Here is a 23,107-nt window from a genome sequence, read left to right on the forward strand (position 1 = left end):
ACCATTTTATTCCTCAACATGAAAGTGAAAATTCTGTTTTAAATCTTTCTCCAGGCTGCCAGGAATAAATTTCAGGTGGAAAATTACTGAATCTTGGTGGAAAAACACTGAAATCTGTCGGTTAAATTCCCAGAAAAAAAACATACTGAAGACATGACTGCAGCGTCCTCCATTATAAACATTCACTAACATGAGTACAGTCACATTTCAGTGGCTGAATATGAAGCACAAACTGTTTTTAGAGAGGATATATGGAGTCCCAATGTTGTCTAAACTTTTATTTTGGTGGGCGCACCAGAGCCTAAAATCTTTTACGTGTTGAATGGCAGTTGAAAATATAATTAGCCATGCTCAGTGAAGTCTGCAGGGTGTGATACAGTAAAAAAGGCCGAACAAATGTGCAGAGAGCGTGAAAATATGTGAATAAAGCTCTTAATTGTGCGGAGCGAGTCTCTCCGCTCTTTGTCAGCGTGCACCGTGGCCAATGGTTCGGGATCCTGTGTCGGCAGATGCGGCGCCAGGAGCGCTGAGAGTTGTTGGTCATAATGAGTGTTGACGTGTCTCCCCCCCGTCAGTTGGACCGTCTGGAGGACAAACAGAAGGAGACGTACAGACGGATGTTGGAGCAGCTGCTGCTGGCCGAGAAATGTCACCGCCGCACCGTCGTGGAGCTGGACAACGAGAAACGCAAACACGCCGACTTCATGAACAAGAGCGACGACTTCACCAACCTGCTGGAGCAGGAGAGGGAGAGGTGAGGACCTGTGTGTGTGTGTGTGTGTGTGTGTGTGTGTGTTGGTGAAGTTTATATGATCCGAGTCTTATCTTAGTTTTCATCATTTACATTTTTTTTGATTCCCGCCTCTGAGGTTTGGTTCTGATATCAAAAAGAAACGTAGATACTTTTTACTTTTCAAAGTAAGAAATTAATTGAATTATTTTCTGAACTTCTCTAATGTTAAAGAATAAGGCTGGTGTTATTCTATACTTTCCTTTACCCAGCGATACAATGAAAACCCACAGTGTGTCAGTCTCTCAGCACTTTCTGACCTCCGTACTCTGTCTGTGCCGCCAGCTACTGAACATTTCAGTTGATTTTAACCTAGAAAAATCTCCTTGACAACAGTGACCTGGTCAAAAAGACGATAAAAAAGTACAATACAATCAATGAGGAGATCTGAGGCCTAACCCTGTACATCCCAGCCTTTATTTTGATCAGGAAACAGAGGGACAACTTGGGAAACGGGTTAAAAATCTTTTTTTTATTGTGCAGCAGGTGGAATATTTTTAGTGTTTGAGGAACTACTGTCAGTATTTTTAAATGGCCGACGATGATGCTGTGGCTTCCAAAAAACAATCACACTCTTCATAAAAGTTGATAAAGAATATTTATGCACATACGTGAATTTGAATTCGCAAACACTCTTCCGTTATGGGCTGAGCAGGTTTCATAACCTCTGGATTCTTGGTATCCGTCAATAAACGCACACGTTTTGATACGAACGTGCCTGCACACGATCGAATTCATCATTTCTGAAAAACACGAATGTTTATTTGCATGGCAGACGGCATCAGATAAGACCCGGAGCAGGGTTCTGGATGATGGATCTGATAGGAAGGGTGATGAATCGCGTCTTATCGAGCCATCGCAAACACACAGCATAGTCACGGCTACAACTGAAAGCCTTTAGGTTCTGAGCTGCAGGAGACTTTCAGACTCTCCCCTCCATGTTTTCATTTGATTACTCTGTGTATTGAATTATTAAATGAATGCGTTGGGTTTTCTCAGAGAACCGACCGAAGCCCGTTCGATCCAGATGTGATTCTGTGTCACTTGGTTATGCAGCAATACATTTTATACTTAACAGTGGGAGTGTGTTCAGAGTGACATGTGCCAATCTCACAGTAAGTAATGATGACATCACCTTGACAATGAGTTGTCACGGATACAATACAGTGTGTGTTCAACAGACCAGTCACATACTGTCTTGTTGAATACCTGTAGCTTTATTTTGCTAGCTTTACTTTGACGTTGGAGAGATGGACGTAGCTTCTGTGGCGTCACCCACAGGTTTCTGAAGAGCGGTTTTGAAGCTCAGAGTGAGCTGTTCCTCCGTCGCCATCTTGGCAGTGGCTGACTCCGCCCCCTAACTCCCAGCTAATCCAAAAATGGAGAAAGAGAAGGGGCAAGTGTGGAGCTGAGATTTACATACGCTCACCCACCTGTCACTCAAAGAGGCCACGCCCTCAATGCTCCATAACTGTAGTCCTTAATAAAATGTAAACAGGTGAGTTATATAAACAGGTGTCATGAAGGAGGAAATTAGTTCTAGAGACCAAAACAGTTTTTGTACCAGGCTGTGAACATGTTGATGATTTCTGCTGTAAAGTTGGACATTTTAACATGGGAGTCTATGGGGACTGACTCACTGTTGAAGCCAGACTCTAGTGGTCGTTAGAGGAACTGCAAGTTTCGGTTCTTCAGTGTTGGCGTCATGTTTCAGCCTCGGAGGTCGCTGCTCGCTTAAAACCAATAAAATACCAACGTTAGCTGTTGTCATTATTCTACATCAAGTAAACGTCGTCATTCGACGTCGTCCTGTCACTGAATTTTGGTCACCTGACGTTACAACCTACATTCAACCGAATATTAACACCTAACGATGTTGGTGTTTTCAGGGATTAAGGTTTTATTACGTTATGTAAAACTTATTGGCTTTTCTTTTCTTTTCATCATGGCTGACATCGTTTCCGTCCTTTGACCGTCTGTAAAATTTAAATGTGGACCTTTAAAGAAACAAGAGTGCCTTTCGTTTAGAGTGTTGTGAAGAGCCACACCATGCTATGAAAATGTTCAGGAAATCAGGGACTAAGAAAAGAAAATCGACCCAAGTGTTTTCTTGTATTGTTAGACATGCTCTCAGATGTCTCTGGTCATCTAGCGAGGCACCCTGCTGCACTGTGGGTCACTTAAACATCCAGAGAATCTGCCTTCGGTTTTTATGCTCCTGGTTGCAGGACTGTTCTCCTTGTAGATTTTAGACGTGTTCAGAGTTTCCCTTCTTACAAAAGCAGCATTCAAACTTTTCTACTTTCTGTTTCTTCAATAACAGGTATTGCATCCGTTGCTCTCGTGTGCCTTCGAGCTCGTTGTGAACGGTTGTCATTCCATCTTTTGTCATTCTTCTCTCTTTCCCTATTTCCGTGTAAACATCCTGCCGATATCTCGTCTGCAGACCCCGCTCATACTGTGATCTGAGGTTAACACAAACCAGCCCGATGAGGGACATGACCAGAGAGAAAATCTGCACAATAAAACATCACGTCATAGGAAGAGTCACTCACATCTGCTCACCACGCTCCATAAAACTTCAAATACTGGAGCAATGCTTCAGTGCACCTCATTCACCTCCACTCGATGTCGTATCTCTGTTCACGGCTCATAACAACATCCTTCAAACATCTCTGATTACCTTTATTTACTCAGTGAAGGTTTGATGAGCGTGAGCGCGGCGTTTGTCTGCCGTCTACCCGCTCGCTGCGCAGGCCCGTCTCTGCTCCCAGTGAGCACTGGGTTGGTGATTTTCACAGGTCAGAGTTAAAACACATCTGCAAGTCAGATTCTCTCTGATGAGATGAGCTCCGGCTCTCAGCTCCGGCTGATAACACATTCCTGTCGGCTGCCGTCGGCGTGCAGATTCACTGCAGGTGATATCATGACTGTGTCGACCCTGAGCACAGAGAGGGTGATGTCATTCCCCGCAGAGATCCTGCTGGACGATTACCGCCTCTGTTTGCATAACAACTGTCATGGCCTCGTCCAGCGACACAAGAAAGGCTTTCTTTTTTTTTTTATTTGTCAGAAACCTGCTGTGAAAAATACCATCAGCATTTTAGTGTAATAATACTGAGTTTTACTGTAATCATGTGTGTGAAAGTCTTTACTCTTTTAAAATCTACCCAGCAAAGACTTTATTAGTGATACAATACATATGGCCGACAGAAGAGCCAGTTGTTTCAGCTTTAACAACACAAACTAAAATGATGATGGCCCAAAGAAATGTATTCAAATCATGCAATACATCATACTTGAGTCAAAACATGCCTCAAACAGCAGTAAAGCCATTCCAGACTTCCATTGGTTTCCATTCATTTTTACAACATGAAAATCTTAATTTCTCGTTATTTTTTCTCGTAACTCATCTGTCAACTCATCAACGTCTGTTTGGTTTTCATATAGAAATGAGTGGAAGTCGATATCAGTGTGGAAAGGTCAGGAAATACATGAATAGATCAGATGTGACGCTACTCAAAACATACCTGTATAAAGCAGCTTTTAATTCTTGACTTAAACGCTTTTATCGTTTCTACTTTTGGTTTTTACTTTTGGTTTTATTTTCTTTTGTCTGCTTTGTTGATCTCCTTGTTTTAACAAACGGATTTGTGAATCTCCTTGTGATACTTGCCTTGCTAATTTTCACGTTTCTAAGTGCTGAAAGTTATTATTATTATTATTATTATTAGTGTTGTTTTTATCATAAAATGAATCAGAAACTATAGAATTCATTCAAGAATGGTCAGTAAATATATAAAGTATACGTGATTTGTAGTTAAATCTGCAGCAGCTGATGTTTCGACCACTTGTAGGCAGCGGAAACAAGAGCAGGACATTAACATATTTAACAGATTAACACAACTTTATTATTCTGGTTATTTTCAGAGGAAAAGTTTTTTTAAAAAAGGGCTGGAGGAGACCAAACACAGAGGTAAAAGAGCGGGAACACTGGACTGACATTCATCAGGTCGACACAAACACAGCTCCACGTGAATGATCATGTTTCTGCAGGATGTGGAAATGAGCAACTGTTTGTTAACAAGTTCATCACAGCAACTCAAAAGGTGATGAAGTTTCAATGTTGATCACAACTTGTTTCCAAAAGAAAAGAAAATCGTTGCAGGTTTAAACTCAGGCTTGTGGTGTCATGAGATACGATGGCAACGATGATGACGTAAACTTTTTGCTGTTTTTGATAAATTCATAATTATCATTGTTGTTGCTAAACGTAATCTAAGAGGCATTAATGTAAGACAGGGTTACAGCAGGACAAAAAAACTGAGCTGTATCATATGGAACAATGATTTCTAACTGCTAGGTCGCCCTGAGGCCCTGATCCCAGTCTGGTCGGGGTTTCTGCGGGCGGAGAGGTTAGGATTTAAACCAGTAAACCATGTCTGCCTTCAGAAAAATGTAGGTTTGATTCTCTGTAATTTCACAGCGGCGAATGATTCTGCTTCATGTTAAAACGCAGCCTAAAAAAAAAAAATCCTGTCTTTACCCCCTAAATAGTCGACAACAACTGCTGAGCCTCCTCGGTGTCAAAGCGTCCTCGTTGCCTCGTCTCTTCTGAATGTTAATAAGGACGGTAATTATTCTGACTATAATTAGCTGCAGATCAGCATATTCCGGTCTGAAGTGTTTGCTGCGGGCTCAGCGCGGCTCGGTTTTATGAGAGTTTGGGGCTTTCTTCACTCCCTCTGACGGGCTTCTGTCAGCGCTCAGGCTATGAATAGATCCGAACAGGGAGAGCCATTCTGCAGAATCCCTGCTCTGCCAACGAGGTTATAACGACAGATACTCTCAGTCCTGGGAGCCGGGAGGAGAAATCTGAGCTACACGTCAGAGGAATTATTAGACTTTTACAATTTTTAAAGCTGCAATTGGCAAGAGATTTGTATCAGAATCCACTCGTTCATGTTAATCTGTTAATGGACTCTGAATCACAGAGGATTGCAAAACTCCTTCTAACTGAGACATTAGTGTGATTCACTTTGAGTATATCAAATTCTGCTGTGAGGTAGCAAGACTTCATCCTCGGGGTGTGGTTTCAAGTGTTTTTAAAGTCGACAGTCTGGATTCCCAAAAGGTCTTTCTGACCTGATAAATGAGATTCTCTCAGGTGAAACAGCCCCGACAACTATTAGAGAGATTCCAAGGCAGCGAGGAAAAGGTCCCAGATACAGTCGGACAGGAACAGTTCGGTGCGTCGACAGATTAATAGGAACGGGGCAGGTGCAGGTTCTGGTGCAGGAAGAACTGGCTGGACCGCGAATGTCCTCCTGTAAAAATAACAAGCCCTCAGGTCGTCTGTGCAGCAGGTTGCTATGACATCGTAGTCAGGTTTTGTTGCTAGGCGACATCTAGTGGTCGTAGTAATGATGATAAAGAGAGACAAAGGTTTGTGGTGGATGGATGAATGTGACACAGGAGAGCGGTGTTCGATTCCCACGTGGAACCAGCTGTTTATATTGTAACCATGGCAACAGAGATCGTCTAACATTGAGGGGTTCGTATCAGAGGGTTGGAAAAAACAACCTGTGGTTGTTCATGTGGGAGGAGTGGTTGGTCTGACAGCTGAATAATGGGAAGGGACCAGTATGATACTGGTGTGATGACTGAGTGTGGTGGCAGAGTGAAGATCAGGTGACAGAGAGAGGCGGGAAAGGCTTCGGGGCCACGCGGTGGACAGGTTGTGAATGTCAGATCTGAGACTGAGAGTCACTTCAGTTCATTTAATAGTTGTTGAGAAGAAGAAGAAGAAGAAGTTGTGGATAAGGAGATGTTGTTGATGATGCTGTTGTTTCTTTCGCTCTGCGTTTACTATTGAATTTCTGTGGGAAAGAAAATTCATAGTAAAATTCTCCTTCGGATTCATGCTCTTGCACTTCCACAACAAATGGCATCATCATGTTTTGCTTCAGTCACTGGGAATGACTAGAAGATATCTCTTGTCATGTGTGCAACAGAAGATGCGGTACACAGGCACAAAGTGCTCTCCTGTCCCGGTGATTGTTATGTACGACTTTGTATTTGGAATAATGAAGAGCAGTGATGGAGAGCCTCTGCATCTGTAAGCTCTTTGCACTGCTCATATTTGGCTCATTTAGGAGCCTCTGCGATGCAAACCACAGGCCTCCTCTGCCGTCTGAAGCTATGATCTCACACACATACAATCCAGCCACTATGGGGAATTTATATCCATGTCCGCTGCCTTTGCACGATACAGGGGGATTATAATGAGAGAGGCTGTGCGAAAGTCTGGCATTGTCCTCCTCGCCTTGCATTGTTGCCCTGTTTCTATGGAAACGCCGCTGGGCTGCAAGACAGACAGGAGACAATTATTTAAACATTTTAGGAAAAGGAGAAAAAAATGTTTGAACTTCAAAGTTGTTTCATGAGTTATGTCATACCTGCTGTGCCGTGCCCCCCCCCCCCCCAGGGAAAACAAAGCAGTTGGAAAGTGCTCCCTGAAAGCTGCCCCCCCCTCACCTCCCCAAAGGGCTTGAAACCCCCCCAGTGTCCACATTAGGGCAGCGGCTCTGTGCACCATATATGGAGGGGTGGGTGACATCAGCAGCCAGCAGAGCGGTGCTGTTTAGCACAACATCCACCTTTCTCATTGTCCACTCATGACATGTTAGGAATGTGATGGCTAATTCCCCGCGGAGCCCGGGGCCCCTCCCTCCCTCCCTCCCTCCCTCGCTCCCTCCCTCGCTCCCTCCCTCACTCCCTCCCTCGCTCCCTCCCTCGCTCCCTGACCCTGTGAGACTCCCAGCAGCAGCAGCAGCAGCAGCAGTCTGCCTCCTGCTCAGCTTTAAAAACACCCTCAGATATGGATCAACCTGTCCTGCATCCCAACTGGTTGGTAAGTTGAGCAGAGTTTCTGGAGAGACGTTAGTGACACAGGAGGAGCTCTTTGTGTAGAATCGGTGTTTGATACGGACTTTTTGAAGAGCTCCTGTCGTGCAGCGCTGAGACCTGTTTGTGCTCAGGAGTCTGATGTGACGGTGCGTGTCCCATGGGAGAGACTTTCTCTCAGGCACTCACAGACTCCTGCAGAGATTAGTTAAACATCCACAGACATTAACTCAGGCAGGTTGAAGTCTCAGAACTTTGTTGGCAGCTCTGCAGAGCCTCGTATTATCACTTCATCCTGCCGGTTTCATGCGCTGAGGCAAGTTTAAATCTGTCAGAGTGTAAGAATCAAAACATCCACAAAGACTCTCAGTGACTCAGGAAGTAAGATATCTACAAGTGCCAAGTGGAGTTGCATTATTCATTCTTGTCTGTCTTTTAAAGGTGCGTTGGTTTGTTTGTTTGTTTGTTTGTTTGTTTGTTTGTTTGTTTCTTGCATTCAGAAGAAGAAGAAGTTAAAACACAAGGTAAAACTCATACTAGAGATGTGCAGACTCGACTTTGTGAACCAGATACTACAGTGTTGTTGAACTGAGATGCAGTAAAGGTGAACGATGATGAATTTCTTCATGTTTTTTAAAAAAACATCTGGAGATGAGAACACGAAACGACTGTCAGACAGAACGCAGGTGAGAGGCGAGAGGATGCAGCTGGATGCATGTCATGAATCTACTTTATAAACTGACAGAGACAAGAGGAAAGAGGCTGGAGGTAGATCAGTTATAGGCTGAGCTGCCACACACACACACACACACACACACACACACACACACACACACACACACACACACACACACACACACACACACTCTCTCTCTCTCTCTCTCTCTCTCTCTCTCTCAGTATCGGTTCAGTCTACAGAAACAATCCAGCGGTCGTGTTTTCACAAATAACTTCAAACGTTTGATTGCACCTTAAAGAGACTTTAACATTAACTGGAAATCGCTGACCTCCGGTGGTTTAATGTTTCACCTGGCTGCAGTGATGTTCAGGTGTACTCCACGACCCTGTGACATCACCGCTGGGCGTTCAACCAGAGAGGGCAGCAAAACGCCGCTGGTGCAGTCTGCTGTGAAGTTACTCTTTCAGAATAAAATATCAAATCCAGTTACTGAAGGTGTCAGTGTGAAACTAATGTTGTGCAGGACAGAGAAACAAGCTGTAAAAACCTCAGAATTATCATTTTGACAATCATGGAGTTAAAATAAAACAAATTATTATCAGCCTGTCGACCGGCTGTGATCAACTCGTGATCAACCCCACACTGACCTGCAGCTGTGATTCCTCCCTGTGGTGAAGTCTGGACAGGACGGGCTGATCTCTGTCAGAGAGAATCACCAGAGTTCACAATCTAATGTGCTTCTTTTTTTTTATTTCCTTTGTTCCCTCCGTTTTCCTGCTGCTGCCATTTGTTCTGCTTTCCTGCTTCATGCCTGCTTTGGTTTTTTTTTTTTTTTTTAGTAATGCATCAAATCTTTCTGCCTCTGATACAGGAATAAAGGCAATTATAGTTAATGGTTTTAATTTGGTGAGCAGATGTCCTGGGAGGAGTTGTCGAACATGAGGATAAAGGAGTGCTTGATAATAACTGTTATTTTTCTGCAGCCAATGATTGTAAACATGTTTGTCAACATTTTGATGTGAAATTGTTTCAGGATTCTTCTGTTAAAATATGTTCAGTCACATCCTGTGTTTTACTCTGTCTGTGTCTCAGACTCAAGCGGCTGCTGGAGCAGGAGAAGGCCTACCAGGCTCGTAAGGACAAGGACCACAACAGGAGGCTGGAGAAGGTCAGAGCGGAGCTGGTGAAGCTCAAGTCCTTTGCCCTGATGTTGGTAGACGAGCGGCAGCTGCACATCGAGCAGATCGACCAGCAGAGCCAGAAGATCCAGGACCTCACTCAGAAGCTGCAGGAGAAAGAGCAGCGATTGGCGGCGGCCACCGACACCGCCAAGGAGGACGGCCAGAAGGTCCTGAAGCTGGAGGCCGAGCTGGAGCACAGAGCGGCCAAGTTCACGCAGGAGCACGAGGAGATGAACTCAAAGCTGGCCAACCACGACACACAAAGCCGACAGCTGAGGCTGAAGCTGGCGGGACTCGCGCACAAGATCGAGGAGCTGGAGGAGAGCAAAAAGGCGCTGCAGAAATCAGAGGAGGACCTGCAGGAGCTGAGGGAGAAGATCAGCAAAGGGGAGTGCGGCAATTCGTCCGTCATGGCCGAGCTGGAGAATCTGCGGAAGAGAGTGCTGGAGATGGAGGGCAAGGACGAGGAGATCACCAAGACAGAGACTCAGTGCAGGGAGCTGAGGAAGAGGCTGCAGGAGGAGGAGAACCACAGCAAGGAGCTGAGGCTGGAGGTGGATAAACTGCAGAAGAGGATGGTTGAACTGGAGAAACTGGAGGGAGCTTTCAACAGGAGCAAAACAGAGTGTTCTCAGCTTCACGCAAACCTGGAAAAAGAGAAACGTGTTGTGAAGGATCTGGCCGGTGACCTGGACACGGTGAAAAACCGGCTGAAAGAACTGGAGTCGTCGGAGTCGAAGTTTGAAAAGGCAGAAATGGTCTTCAAAGACGACCTCATGAAGCTGAAGTCCTTCACCGTCATACTGGTGGACGAAAGGAAAAACATGGCGGAGAGACTCAAACAGGAAGAACAGAAAAGTGATGATTTAAGTAAGATGTTCAAGGCGGAGCAAGGCAAGGTGACAGAGGTCACGGAGAAGCTGATTGAGGAGAGCAAGAAGCTTCTCAAATTCAAATCAGAGATGGAGGTTAAAGTGACGATGCTCGCTAGAGAGAAAGACGAGCTAAAAACAAGACTAGCAAGTGAAGAGGAAAAGTGTCGGGAGCTTAATAAGAAGATAAGTGGTATGAAAATAAGAGTGGACGGACTGGAGGAGACGGAGAGGGAAATGCAGAGGAAGTGGGCCAACAGGGACAGTAACAAGAATCCAGATGAAGACAACAAAGTGAAAGAGCTCACGCTAGAAATAGAAAGACTAAAGAGCAGGCTCAAACAACTGGAGGTGGTGGAGGGAGATTTAATGAAAACAGAGGACGAGTACGATCTGCTGGAGAAGAAATTCAGAACAGAGCAGGACAAAGCAAACGCCCTCTCTAAGCTGCTGGAAGAAATGAAAAGTCAGATCGCCAGAAACAAAGCGATAGAGAAAGGCGAGGTCATGAGTCCCGAGGCCGAGCTGAGGATTCGCTGCAAGATGGAGGAGGCTAAAACCAGAGAGCTGCAGGCGGACGTCCAGGCCCTGAAGGAGAAAATCCACGAGCTGATGAACAAGGAGGACCAGCTCTCCCAGCTGCAGGTGGATTACTCCGTCCTGCAGCAGAGGTTCATGGAGGAGGAGCAGAAGAGGAAGAGCATGAGTCAGGAAGTGTACGGCCTCATCAAGGAGCTGGAGGCCACCAAGCGCTACAGTCGCGCCTTGAGGCCGAGTATGAACGGCAGGAGGATGGTCGACGTCCCGGTGACCTCCACAGCGGTGCAGACGGATGTGATCGGCGGTGAGCCGGCTGAGGATGAGACGACGGCGGGCTTTATCCGAAAATCAGTCCTCGAGGAAAACCACTTAATGAGCAACCTCAGACAGCGGGGTCTTAAGAAGCCCACAGTCCTTGAACGTTACCCTCCGGCGTCTGCAGAACTCGGGGCAAGAAAGTCCTGGGTCCCCTGGATGAAAAAGAGAGAGGCCATCACTCTCACCTCGTCTGAGAAGACCAACAGGACGTCCTTGCTCCCGCCGGAAATGACCATGTCCCAAAAGCCGGGTCAGCCGCTGCACATCCGAGTGACTCCGGATCACGAGAACAGCACGGCCACGCTGGAGATCACCAGCCCTCGAGCTGAGGATTTCTTCTCCAGCACCACCATCATCCCGACGCTCGGCCTTCAGAAACCGCGCATCACGATCGTCCCCAAGCCCACGACCGTGAGCTCCAAGAGCAAAGCCTGCGACGCGGCGGGAGGTCTCGATCGAGCCAAGTCTCCGGTCACGATAACCACCATCTCCAGGGCCAAGAGTCCGGAGAAGACCAGCGGCAGCAGCTCCAGGGGCCTTCAGTCTCCGGTGTCCATCATCACTGTCAGCACTACACCTGTGGCTGAAGCATGTGCCTCACCTGAGCCTCACGAAATCACCGCGACCCGCACGGTGATCAAGATGACCCCGGAGAAGCAACCGGGGCTTCCACCTGTCAGGAAATACAGCGCCAACAGCAACATCATCACCACAGAGGACAATAAGATCCACATCCACCTGGGCCCACAGTTCAAAAGGCCGTCTGAGGGATGTGGTGGTCCCATGCTGAAGCTCAAAACTCTCGCTATGAGCTCAGAGAGCAAAGAAGCGTCGACAGGAACGGTGCTCCGGTCCCCACGGCAACCCGCAACGGGGAAGACGACCCCGAGCAAGATGACGAGCAGCATAACGATCACACCCGTCACCTCGGCGGCCTCCAGGCCCACACAGTCAGTGGTGAGAGCGTCCTCCATCTTCTCCCTTTCTGAATGTTTTGACTCCAGTCACAAACAAACATGTCTGAGTGATGTCTCATATTTTTACGTTTCAGTTGCTTCTGAAATGTTTCAAAATGAAATCAGGTGGTGTGTGCTGCATAGATAGCGCTCTCTCCAGGTATAAAACAGCACCTTTATGATATGTGACCTCACTGGTATGAACTAACACCGGAGTGATCTGACATGCATCGAATGCAGCTCTGCAGAGGCACAAAACTCCCAACTGACAGATTTCCTCCTTTTAACCAAACACAGGCACAAAGTGAGCAGTTTGACCTCCGCACTTAAACCTTACACGTAAGATTACAGATGTTCAAACCTCCAGTATGTGACCGAACCCGACGTACATTAATATCCCAGAGAGAGCCGGGCCTGGTTAACACTCACAGGGGTGTGAATGGAGCCAGTAAGCTGTGATTTTGAGTCTCTGTAGAACGTTAAATGTATTGTACAGTATGTAAAACACGCAGACCATGAACCACAACAGACCACGGGCCAGATGTATAAAAAAAGAAACCGAGAGATCCAAGTTACAGTGAAGTGAAAGTACAAAAGAAGACGAGACGTGTCATTTAACATCAAATAAAACCAACTTCACGGAGCTTCACTTGTCATCATTATAAGTTTTACCGTTTACAACTTTTTTACAATTCATGAACAGAGATAATTCTGCTCCGTGTTTCCTTCAGCATCATTTAATACCCTGATTATTTACTGTGAATCATCCTGTAACTGTTTGAAACTATTTTAATATTAATAATGAGAGTCTTAATAAATGAAGCTCAGAGTGAAACATTAGAGTGATTGTACTAAAGTAAACTGATGCAGTGTCTGATCACTGGAGACAAACTGATTGATTAAGGGAGAGTCTTCATCCACTTATGGCTAATTGAAGTGGGAGTGGAAATGAGGCCGGTGCACATGCGCCTAATTTCTCAACGAGAGAGATTCATAAAGTAGAACAGCACAGCTTTATAACTCTGATGAAGAGAATGCGTACGAATCTTTCTGGTTTAATCTACAGAGTTTTATGCCTCTGGCCCCTGGAGTGAACCTGGACTTGTAACCTTGGCAACTCTTTGACTTCCGAATCTCAGAAATCACGCTTACTGTGGCGTCCACCTTCTACCTACAGCACAGTTATATAAAACTCTCTTCCTGTGTTTCAACTCCTCGCCTCTGTGTCTTCATGTTGTTTCCTTGTTTACCCTCCAGCCCGGTTCGGATGTGCAGTCAGCTCGGAGCGCCGCCACACGGATCCCTGTGTCAAAAGGTATGAAACCCAGCAGCAAGGCGGTTCTGGGGGTGTCGGCGGTGGCGAGGTTAGAGTCGCGGGCCGAGAGCCAGTCGATGAAAATCGAGCTGAGGAAGTCGATGGTGTGCGGCTCGGCCTCTGCAGCAGCAGCAGGCAAGAGCTGAGGGCTAAACACGCTGCCATGGCAACGCCTCAATGTGATCATCTCATGATTGAGTTTGTTGCTGAATCTGCTGCCAAATGTGAGACACAGGCCACATCAGCACACACACACACACACACACACACACACACACACACACACACACACACACACTGTGACGCTGCAGCTTCCAAACACGAGTTTCTATCTTCACACCTTCAGTTTGAACTTTACATGTTGTCAGATATTTCATGTAATTAAAAGAGCAGGTTTTTAAGGGTTAATGTTTATGCACCTGTCTTTGCATGTGACAGCTCCATCTTGATTAACGTCATGTCGGCCATCCTCGGCAGTAGGGTCTAGACTTTTAATCTCATCAGTCATATTCTTCATAGCATGTGTTTATTTCACCACAGCTTATGGAGGTTTCCAGTGGCCGGAGCACTGTGAACTGTTTGTGGAGAATGATTTACTCATCAACTGTGACAGGCACCAAAATAAAAACTATTTATCTCTGAACCAAGGACCACCATGGCTTTGTAGCTTTCATTTTATGTGTGTGTGTGTGTGTGTGTGAGCTTACAAAGGGGTGAGTATCAACCAGGAAACCTCCATAACATTAACCCATGCAGCTGAACAGCCATGAAAACTAATTTTCAGAGCTTACACGTTCCCGTACGCTTCATGTGACGGTTCCATGTGTGAAAACAACACGTCGTGGAAAAAGGAAAATGTACCATATGAAAACCATCACAACTAAGTGTTTAGCGTTGAATTCACACAAACTATAAATGTTGTCGATTGAAATACTTTGGATAACGACAGAAAATGACAGGAAAAGAACAAAAGATGATATTTCTGATTAGGTGTCGGTGGGTTTCTGTGGATTCTCCAGAGCAGACTGACATTCAGATTTGGAGTCACACACATTCTTATCTCTCATCCACCACGAACACACGTCCACAGATCTGTGTAGAAATCATCGAAAAAAGACGCTGTTTGTTGCTTCAGAAGTTTAAGGTTTTCTTCAGTATCAGTGATCCAGTGACGGCTCTCTGCAAACAGGAAGTGCTAATGGCTAATTCACACTGTCAATGATGACGATTTGTCAAAATACGAGAGAAGTTATATTTAAAACCTTTTAAAAAAACAAATTCAAATGTTAAAGGTTATTATGTATGTTTGTATTTAGGGTGAACTGACCCTTTATGTTTTGAAAAACACGGATTGAATGAGTCGGTTCCACATTTGTACCTGAAATAAGTTAATAAATGATTTAACTTGACTTCGTAGGTACAGTTCAGGTTGACCACAAACATTTTCCATGAGTGACATCACTGTTTTAAAGTGAGAGGAGTTGGTCTTGTTCCAGTTTTACATAAAGATCTGTGAGTTCTGTGAAACTGAGCAGAGACAGTGATGCATCAGGGAGATGTCTGTTTTCACAGCTGCATCATAATATTACTGTAGATCATATTTAATGTTTTCAGCATCACTTCGGAGACAGTGAGCGTCTGGCTCCCTCTCGTGGACAAGTACAAACACAGCACGGCCGGTTCAAGAGGAAACTGACGCCATTTATAAATGTGATGTTTCTAAACTTATAAATGATGAGACTGTAGCAGCCTCACACTTCGTCTGAATGGCTGCCTCGCTGCAATATCTCATTAAACACAAATCAATAAACTACATTATCTGCAGGCTGTGATGTTTTCTAATAGGAGAACAGAGACCGGAATAAATGATTAGCTGTCAACAAACTCTGCTGCCTTAATTAGCCACTAATAAGCAAAGAGCCAAGAGGGAGGGACAGAGAGAGAGAGAGAGAGAGAAGGAGAGAGAGAGAGACAGATAGAGAGAGAGACAGATAGAGAGAGAGACAGATAGTGGGAGATGCTGCTGATGGATCGGGGGGGTGTAGCATATTAAACAAAGCAGAGGACAGACTGAGAGATGGTTGGTAATAAGAGTCTGGAGGAAGCATCTGGAAAACAGGAGGGTAAACACGAGGACAGTGTCAAACGCTGATTCATAACAAGCTGAGTGTTTTTGTTTCTGCTGCAGCGTGTTGGCCGTGACTCCCTCGAGGCCGCCGCTGCCGCTGCCGCCGCCGCACGGAGACTTTGGTGGATCAAATGTTTCTTCCTGGGAACAACATCAGAGGCAGGATTGTTAAAATCACATCAGAGCCTGGTCATGCCATGTCCCTCTTCCTCTGGGAAAACTGTAGAGGAACCTGGACAAGGACTTTCCTGCTGCAGTGAAGCTGCGTCTCAAATTCTTCTTGTTTCCTGAATAAAAATGTAGAGATCAATATCAATATCATATCAATATTGTGATAACAATTAATGGCCAACGGACTCCAGCTACAACTACAGGCTTTTACCTGTCTGGGCCCATTAGTGTCACACTCTTTGTTAACTGCTTCAAATATGTAACACAATAAAATACAGATCATTTACCTTCAATTTCCATTTAAGTGGTGTGACTACATGGATTACTTCAAATATATTAAATTACATGTTTTATCAAATAATTAAATTCATTCTTCAGAGAATCGTCATAAATAAATTTGATCGTTGAGCCAAAATGAGGAAACCAGATCTGTTGTGATTCTCTACCACAGGTTCAGTGATGGATTCAGCCACCAGCCGGCGCTGAGCTGAGATCTGAGGGTGTCCGATGGGAGATAATGTTCTTTTATCTGAAGAACCTCATCAAGACACTGAGACAGAAACGTCTCTTACATTATACAAGACATGATACAAACAAGGCTGCAGTTTGAAATGAATAAAGAGCAGAAAGGATGTCATCGGCAGGTTATATACTGTATGTGCGATATGCAGTTTGGAATATGAAATTATGATACGTGAAAGATATCAGATCTATTTTCACGTGAATTTGGCACAAAACTGATCAATTTCCATGAGAATTTTTAGTTAATACATATAATCAATAGATGCCACATGACAGAAAAAGAATCAGAATAGGTTCCTTTTACCTGTTGGCTTTCATTTTCTTTTTTTGTTTGAAAATTGAGGATTATGAAATTGTTCAATATATATATTTTTGGCATGAAGTATTCCTGAGCTCCTGTTATGTGTGATATGGTTCTGGACAACTGAATGTGGTTTAAAGTTGGATTTTGAAAGTTGTTGAATTACATAGGTTGTACTGAAAGTAGGAATGATAATGACAGCAATGACGTGAGATTTAAGTGTATTTGATGGTATAGTAAATACAGTATAAAGAATGAACCATTTGCATATTATCTCTGTTTATCAAAGCTGTTACACACACAAGTACAAATTCAGAATTTGAAGTTCTTCCGTGTTTGTTTTCTTCCCAAAAAGCCACTTATAACAAAGAACATGTGTTTTTCTGTTTAAATTCAATTTTAAACACACGTCATACATTTTCCTTTTAAGTCCATGTGATTATTTTCTGATTGTTGTGATAAATCACACAGAAATAATGATGCATAATGACTGACCACTTCTTCACGATGGAAGCAGGTACTGAATAAATACTGAACGTATACACTCTGAACTGTTTGATCGACTGTTTGTCTGTCAGTCTATAATAAATAAACTTCCATCAGCGCTGAAATTAAAGATTATTTTATTAGTATTAGTCATTCATTGTTTCTGCCTGTTCAGCTCATTCTTTAAATTGGTGTAGGTGTCCTTAAAATATCCCATTGTTTGATAATTGACTGTAACAATAATTTCCGATATTCACGACGGCACCTGAAGGCAGCAACCGAAGCGGTGAGGTCACCGCGCGCTGCGTACACTTGTTTGTAAACTTCCCGGAGGACCAGCAGTGGTTAGCGTTTTAGCTAGCCGTTTGGTGATTGACGCAATGGACTAAATCTATCGAATATTGAACAAACACAAATGACATTACGTTAGCAACGTAATTTGTAACTTACGTCGCTAGTCGTCATATGTCAGAGCGTCAGTGGGACGTTAAATCTGGTGTGTTTACAAATTAGTGACGGTGAGAAGCTAACGGTGTTAGCTGGCTAACGTTAGCAACAACTTCGTAACAACGACCAGCAGTCATGATGGCGTCTAGCTATAACGCCAAAGACGAGGATGGACACATCACCGTGTCCGGGCCCGGTGGCGGCAATCTGCGGAGCAAGAAGCCAGAAAACACTGCGTTTAAACAGCAGAGACTTCCGGCATGGCAGCCCATCCTCACTGCGGGCACCGTCCTACCTGCTTTCTTCATCATCGGACTCATCTTCATCCCCATCGGCATCGGCCTGTATGTAACGTCCAATAACATCAAGGAGTTCGAGGTAACGTTACATGACATGTCAGGAGTAAACAGTGTCAACCATGGAATAAATATGTAGTTATAAATATGTAGTTATTATTTCTACCCAATACCGCAACATGATGCACGACTCACGCCAAACTCCATTTAAAAAATTGTGCGTTTTACTCTGGCCGCATATATTGGCAGTTCTCCGGGTTTTGTTTTATGTGACAAGACATTTTCTGAAAAGCCATGTTCATCTAGAAACGTGAATAACTGTCTCCAGTATCTCTTTTACAGAAGAGAACATTTCATGAAGACTGAAGAATGTATAGAGCTGCAACAAATAGTCGATTAATCAATTAGTCGACAGAAATACAATTATCAACTATTTTTAATAATAGTATAATGATGCACAGTTTAATATTTTTTTTAAAAGCAAAAACACCAGCAAAGATTTGCGTCCTTCTGGTGTAACTACTACTTTGAAAAGTGTTAGATAAAATTTTCTTTACATGTATATGCTGTGTATTTATAGAGAGAGAGTTCATGAGTTTCCTTGCTGCTCACAGATCGATTACACAGGAGTCGACATGTCCAGTCCCTGCTTCAACTGCTCCCAGAACTTCAGCTGGAACAGCACGAGGCCGTGTACCTGCACAATACCTTTCTACCTGGACCAGCCATATGAAGTGAGAAATATAGTTTTGAGATACGCAGATCTCCAGAACTGTCACGCAGCAAGTCTGATTGATTACACCCTTTATACTCTTTCTCTTAATCAACAGAATAACGTCTTCATGTATTACGGTCTCTCCAACTTTTACCAAAACCACCGTCGCTACGTCAAGTCGAGAGATGACAGCCAGCTGAATGGAGACACTGAATCCCTCAAGGTATGAGTCACTTAAATAAAATGTCTCTGTAACACATGACTGAGAGTGACAGAGCTGCACCAGGAAACTCACACCAGATATCAACTTCAGAAGCCATGAAACTGCACAAACTCCCGCCCAATGTGTCCGTCTGATACTGTTCATTCAGAGGACATTAAAGGGACAAATTTCCAAAAGATCTGCTCTTATGGCACAGTTACAGTTTGATGCATCATATTAAATTAACACGTGCATCCATTACTTTCACTTGTGCTGCACTGACAGCCTTTAGTAGAAACCTCCTGTTATAATAACAAACATAAAGAATCAAGCCGACATGACAGTGTCATTGTGGGGTAAGTTGAGTGTGTGTTTGTACATCTTTGTACAGCAACTGGCCTGTTGCAGCTTTAAATGTGTCCAGCATGTGGTGCCATTTATCTTCAGTCTCCTCCTCCTTCACAGAAACCCAGCAAGGAGTGTGAGCCATATGCTGTTCACGAAAACAAGCCAATCGCACCATGTGGGGCCATCGCTAACAGCATGTTCAATGGTGAGTTTCCTCTTCTGTTGACTGAACAAACGTGCTTTTATTTGGCTGAAGAATTATTTCTGATCACCGTCTTCACGTCTCTCTCAGACACGTTGGAGCTGTTTTACAACGACCCCAACGGCACAAAGGTTCCCATTCCTCTGACAGCCACAGGAATCGCCTGGTGGACCGACAAACACGTGAAGTTCAGGAACCCGGGGGAAAACACAAACCTCACAGCAGTTTTCCAAGGTTTCATCAGCAGCTTTTTCTTTACCTCTCCTTGGGTTTAGGACCTTTCCAAATAGGTTGAATATTAGTCGATCAAGAAGTCTGGTGATATTGTTTCTTATTGTCAACAAATCATATGAAAATCTAGAAATACATCCTACTAACTAGTATTGTGTGATTATTAAAGCCTGATGCATTTTATTCCTCTGTGCCTCAGAGCACACACACTCCTTCCTGCTGCCCCAAATACTTATTAAATAGTTCCCAACAAATGTTTTATTTCCTCCTGTTTGTTTGATTAAAACTGCAGCAGATGTTGCCGGAAATTACTGAAAAAGGAAACTATATGTTTGTGAGGGGTTTTTAAAGATTTCCATCTTCAGTAGGAATCAATAGACTGAGAGCCACAGACAGTGAAGGGAAGTATCAAGACACAAACAAACACCTTGGTTTTGGTCTTTTTGTGGGATTTGTTGACAATAACAAAAGCAGAGGAACCGGCAGGCTTATCCTGTTAGAGCCACGAACGCCCCCACAAAAATGTAATTTGTCTGGATTTAATGTAAAGTCTTTGGCCATGTCATCACACCAGGAAGAAAGTCTGTAAACAATGACAACCATATGTCAGTTTGCATGGAGACCAAAACTGAGAAAATATGTTGTTTCTGCAGAATCTGTTGGAGCGTTTACACCCAGGCAGAAAGAAAACAAGCATGAAAACCTGAAACACATTGAACGTTTAGTTAAAGCTATTGGTTTTCAAAATGGGAGGTATTCCAGCATACAATCAGAAATAACTGATCAATAATCATTCATTTGTTTCCTTCGAACTCAGGCACAACGAAACCGGTGAACTGGCGCAGGCCCGTCTACGAGCTGGACTCGGACCAACAGAACAACGGCTTCATCAACGAGGACTTCATCGTTTGGATGAGGACCGCCGCTCTGCCGACCTTCCGCAAACTGTACCGCATCATCCACAAGAAGAACAACATGGTCCCAACTCTGGTCCGAGGAAACTACACTCTGGAGGTCGTCTACAGTATCCTTCACGAGAAACGAAGCGTGCCGCTGCACACGCACGCCATCAGGTCGTTAACACATCACGCTAGAGGACAATAAAAAGCTGGTCGGGTAAACCTTGAACTCCTGGATTCATGTTAGGCTCAAACATCTGGAACAAAACTGTTGCTGATCAGTTCCAAAACAACAGATAAACAAACACGTTCTGTGCTAAAACACAGAAATTTATTTGCATTAAACACATTCTTCGCCCTTTTTTATAAAAATATTAAATTCACAGTCAGACTCGTTCCTGAGTTAAGTTTGGGAATAAGAAAAAAGACAGATAAATAGAAAGCTGATGTAGAAGTCTGACAGTTGACAAAGTGAAGTGTTGACAAACGGTTTCCAGCTCAGACGTGTGAGTTTCCCTGAGGTCAGTTTGTTCTGTAAACACCGTCAGCTGTTTTCTTTCTTGAACTCGTTGAACTCAGATTATCCCGTTCGCAGCTTCGAGGGCCGGAAGCGAATGATCCTGAGCACCATCTCCTGGATGGGAGGCAAGAACCCGTTCCTGGGTATCGCCTACATCACCGTGGGCTCCGTCTGCTTCTTCCTGGGCGTCGTGCTGCTGATCATCCACCACAAATACGGCAACCGCAACAACAGCGCTGACATCTCCAACTGAGACGGCAGCTGCTCTCCAGCTCGCCTCTGCTGCTGGTGAACCTTCATGTAGTGACCAGAGGGGTGGTTCAATTTAAAAATGTGTTATCTACAGTAACTTCTCCAGCTGTCGGCCGAGCGTTTAAAGGTTTAAAATCCCTTGACGGTGGCTGATGAGTGAGAAGTAGCCAAATATTAGACGCCACAGTCAACGTCTAAAAACATTGTTTTTCTTTCGGGTAATCATTCCTCCATGAAGTGACGCCTTCATAGCACAACTACACCTACAGAGGAGTTCAGCTGAAGCTCATGTGAACATGAACACATGAGCATCTGAATACTGCATTAATATTAGGGCTGAACAATAAGCAAAAACATCACATTGCATTTACTTTGTTTGTGAGTCACAATTTGAATAGGAATGGCAGTTTTTTTTCATTTCATTTTCTCTGGAAGAAAATATAAAAATGATTTTTGTTGAGACTTGTATTAAACAAACAAACAATTGGATATTGCACTTGGCCGTTTTGTGATTTCGCTTATATTTCAATTAATTGTTCAGCCCTAATTAATGTAGAAAAAAAATCCAAACTAATTTTGATTGTTATTAAGAGTTCCTCTCAAATTTGTCCGCTTCTTGGCCACAAGAAAAACTAAATAAATAAATTTATTTCATATTTTTCCACTAGACTCATGTCCTAGCATCACAGTGGGAGGTCACATTACCCGGTTGCTGTCAGCTAAATCTGATTAAAGCCCAAAAAGAATTCTCAAATCTTAGTAAAAAGCCCAGGAAATAAAAGTTTGTGAAACTTTCCAGGCCCCTATAAGATCCTTGAGGTGCTGTCGGTGCGGTCCAGGTGAGCTGGAGAGTTGTTCCTGTAAGTCCTGAGTTGCATGCTTGATAACGGAGATGTAGATGTGATCACCGAGCTGCTCGAGCGGCTCGTCTCTGTGCCTCGTTTCGTCTGTGACGTCGTCCTGCTTTTAAACTCAAATCAAGCTTTCACTGAGTCGTAGCACTTTAAAAACGTGCTGAGCAGCTTCCACGTCAGAGGGAGCACAAAACGTTTGGAAAATGTACAAATAACATGTTTGTTTTTTTTGTATTTAGTTTAGAGTTTTGAGAAATGTTTGCATCGCAAAGCCAGTATTTGCACGCCAGACCTCAGGGGTTTTGAGCCTAAAGTGGGTTTTAAGTTTGCTGCATTGATTGGAGGAGCTTTAAGGTGCAGGTGTGTAAATCTACTGCAGAAAAATGTACATTAACACAGTGTCTTGGCTTCATTCATCGTCGTTTACATGCAATAATAAAAGATAATCAATGCAGCATGATAGAACAGTAACTCAGTATAATGTGATTAAATGTTTGTCCGTTTGCATTTGCACTACAGAGTCGATCTAACGCGCACAAGTAGGTCCACACCCACATTCTGCCATTTTGAGCTGATAATGAACTGAGATTCTACATTAATACACGTGTACAACAGATGCTGCATGTTAAACTGTGCTGAGTGAAAATGTGTTGTTTATCTTCTTTTAATATGTTTTGTCAAGATAAACTGTCACCTGCAATTATTTGAAGCACTTAATATTTGATATTTTCTTTTGATACTCCATCCGTGTTGTATTGTTGCTTTTAAATTAATAAATTTGTCATTTAAATGAAAATACACTTTGTTGCTCACTCTGCTTTATCAGCCTGGTTTCTATATTCCTTTTCTTAATTGGTAAATATTTGAATAGTTTAGATTTATGTGTTAACTATGCATAAACAATATATACATAAATATATGAACATATTTTATTAGATGATAAAAACTGAAGATACGAGGTAAAAATATTGAAATG

The 23,107-nt window shown here is 43.7% G+C and overlaps 2 protein-coding genes across 5 annotated transcripts in view; both read left to right on the forward strand.

Moving 5' to 3' along the window:
• The window catches only part of LOC130187290 (filamin-A-interacting protein 1), a 39,348-nt gene extending 22,118 nt beyond the window's left edge, over positions 1-17,230 (forward strand). For 2 of the 4 annotated variants that reach the window (XM_056404742.1, XM_056404743.1), the window contains 3 exons: positions 576-754; positions 9,468-12,243; positions 13,500-14,207. In XM_056404742.1, coding sequence (XP_056260717.1) covers positions 576-754; positions 9,468-12,243; positions 13,500-13,703 — 3,159 coding nt within the window. In that variant the 3' untranslated portion in view covers positions 13,704-14,207. Of the gene's footprint in view, positions 1-575; positions 755-9,467; positions 12,244-13,499; positions 14,208-15,745 lie in introns of those variants that run through there. The other 2 variants (XR_008830438.1, XM_056404744.1) reach the window with 2 other exon arrangements.
• A 248-nt stretch (positions 17,231-17,478) lies between these two features.
• LOC130187292 (cell cycle control protein 50A-like) lies at positions 17,479-22,931 on the forward strand. The gene is made up of 7 exons (XM_056404745.1): positions 17,479-17,990; positions 18,523-18,642; positions 18,739-18,846; positions 19,291-19,378; positions 19,466-19,609; positions 20,424-20,630; positions 21,085-22,931. The coding sequence occupies exons 1-7, from the start codon at positions 17,748-17,750 to the stop codon at positions 21,276-21,278; spliced, it is 1,104 nt and encodes a 367-aa protein (XP_056260720.1). The 5' UTR covers positions 17,479-17,747; the 3' UTR covers positions 21,279-22,931.
• Positions 22,932-23,107: the final 176 nt, after the last annotated feature.

The sequence above is a fragment of the Seriola aureovittata genome, chromosome 19 (assembly GCF_021018895.1).
Source record: "Seriola aureovittata isolate HTS-2021-v1 ecotype China chromosome 19, ASM2101889v1, whole genome shotgun sequence".
Classification (NCBI taxonomy): domain Eukaryota; kingdom Metazoa; phylum Chordata; class Actinopteri; order Carangiformes; family Carangidae; genus Seriola; species Seriola aureovittata.

What these genes read in the sequence shown, in the direction of transcription:
- LOC130187292 (XM_056404745.1), top strand. Translation starts at nt 17,748, where the DNA reads ATGATGGCGTCTAGCTATAACGCCAAAGACGAGGATGGACACATCACC. An exon ending in ACCTGGACCAGCCATATGAA is followed by an intron (nt 18,643 to 18,738) that starts GTGAGAAATATA and finishes CTTAATCAACAG; the next exon opens with AATAACGTCTTCATGTATTA. An exon ending in CGCTAACAGCATGTTCAATG is followed by an intron (nt 19,379 to 19,465) that starts GTGAGTTTCCTC and finishes CGTCTCTCTCAG; the next exon opens with ACACGTTGGAGCTGTTTTAC.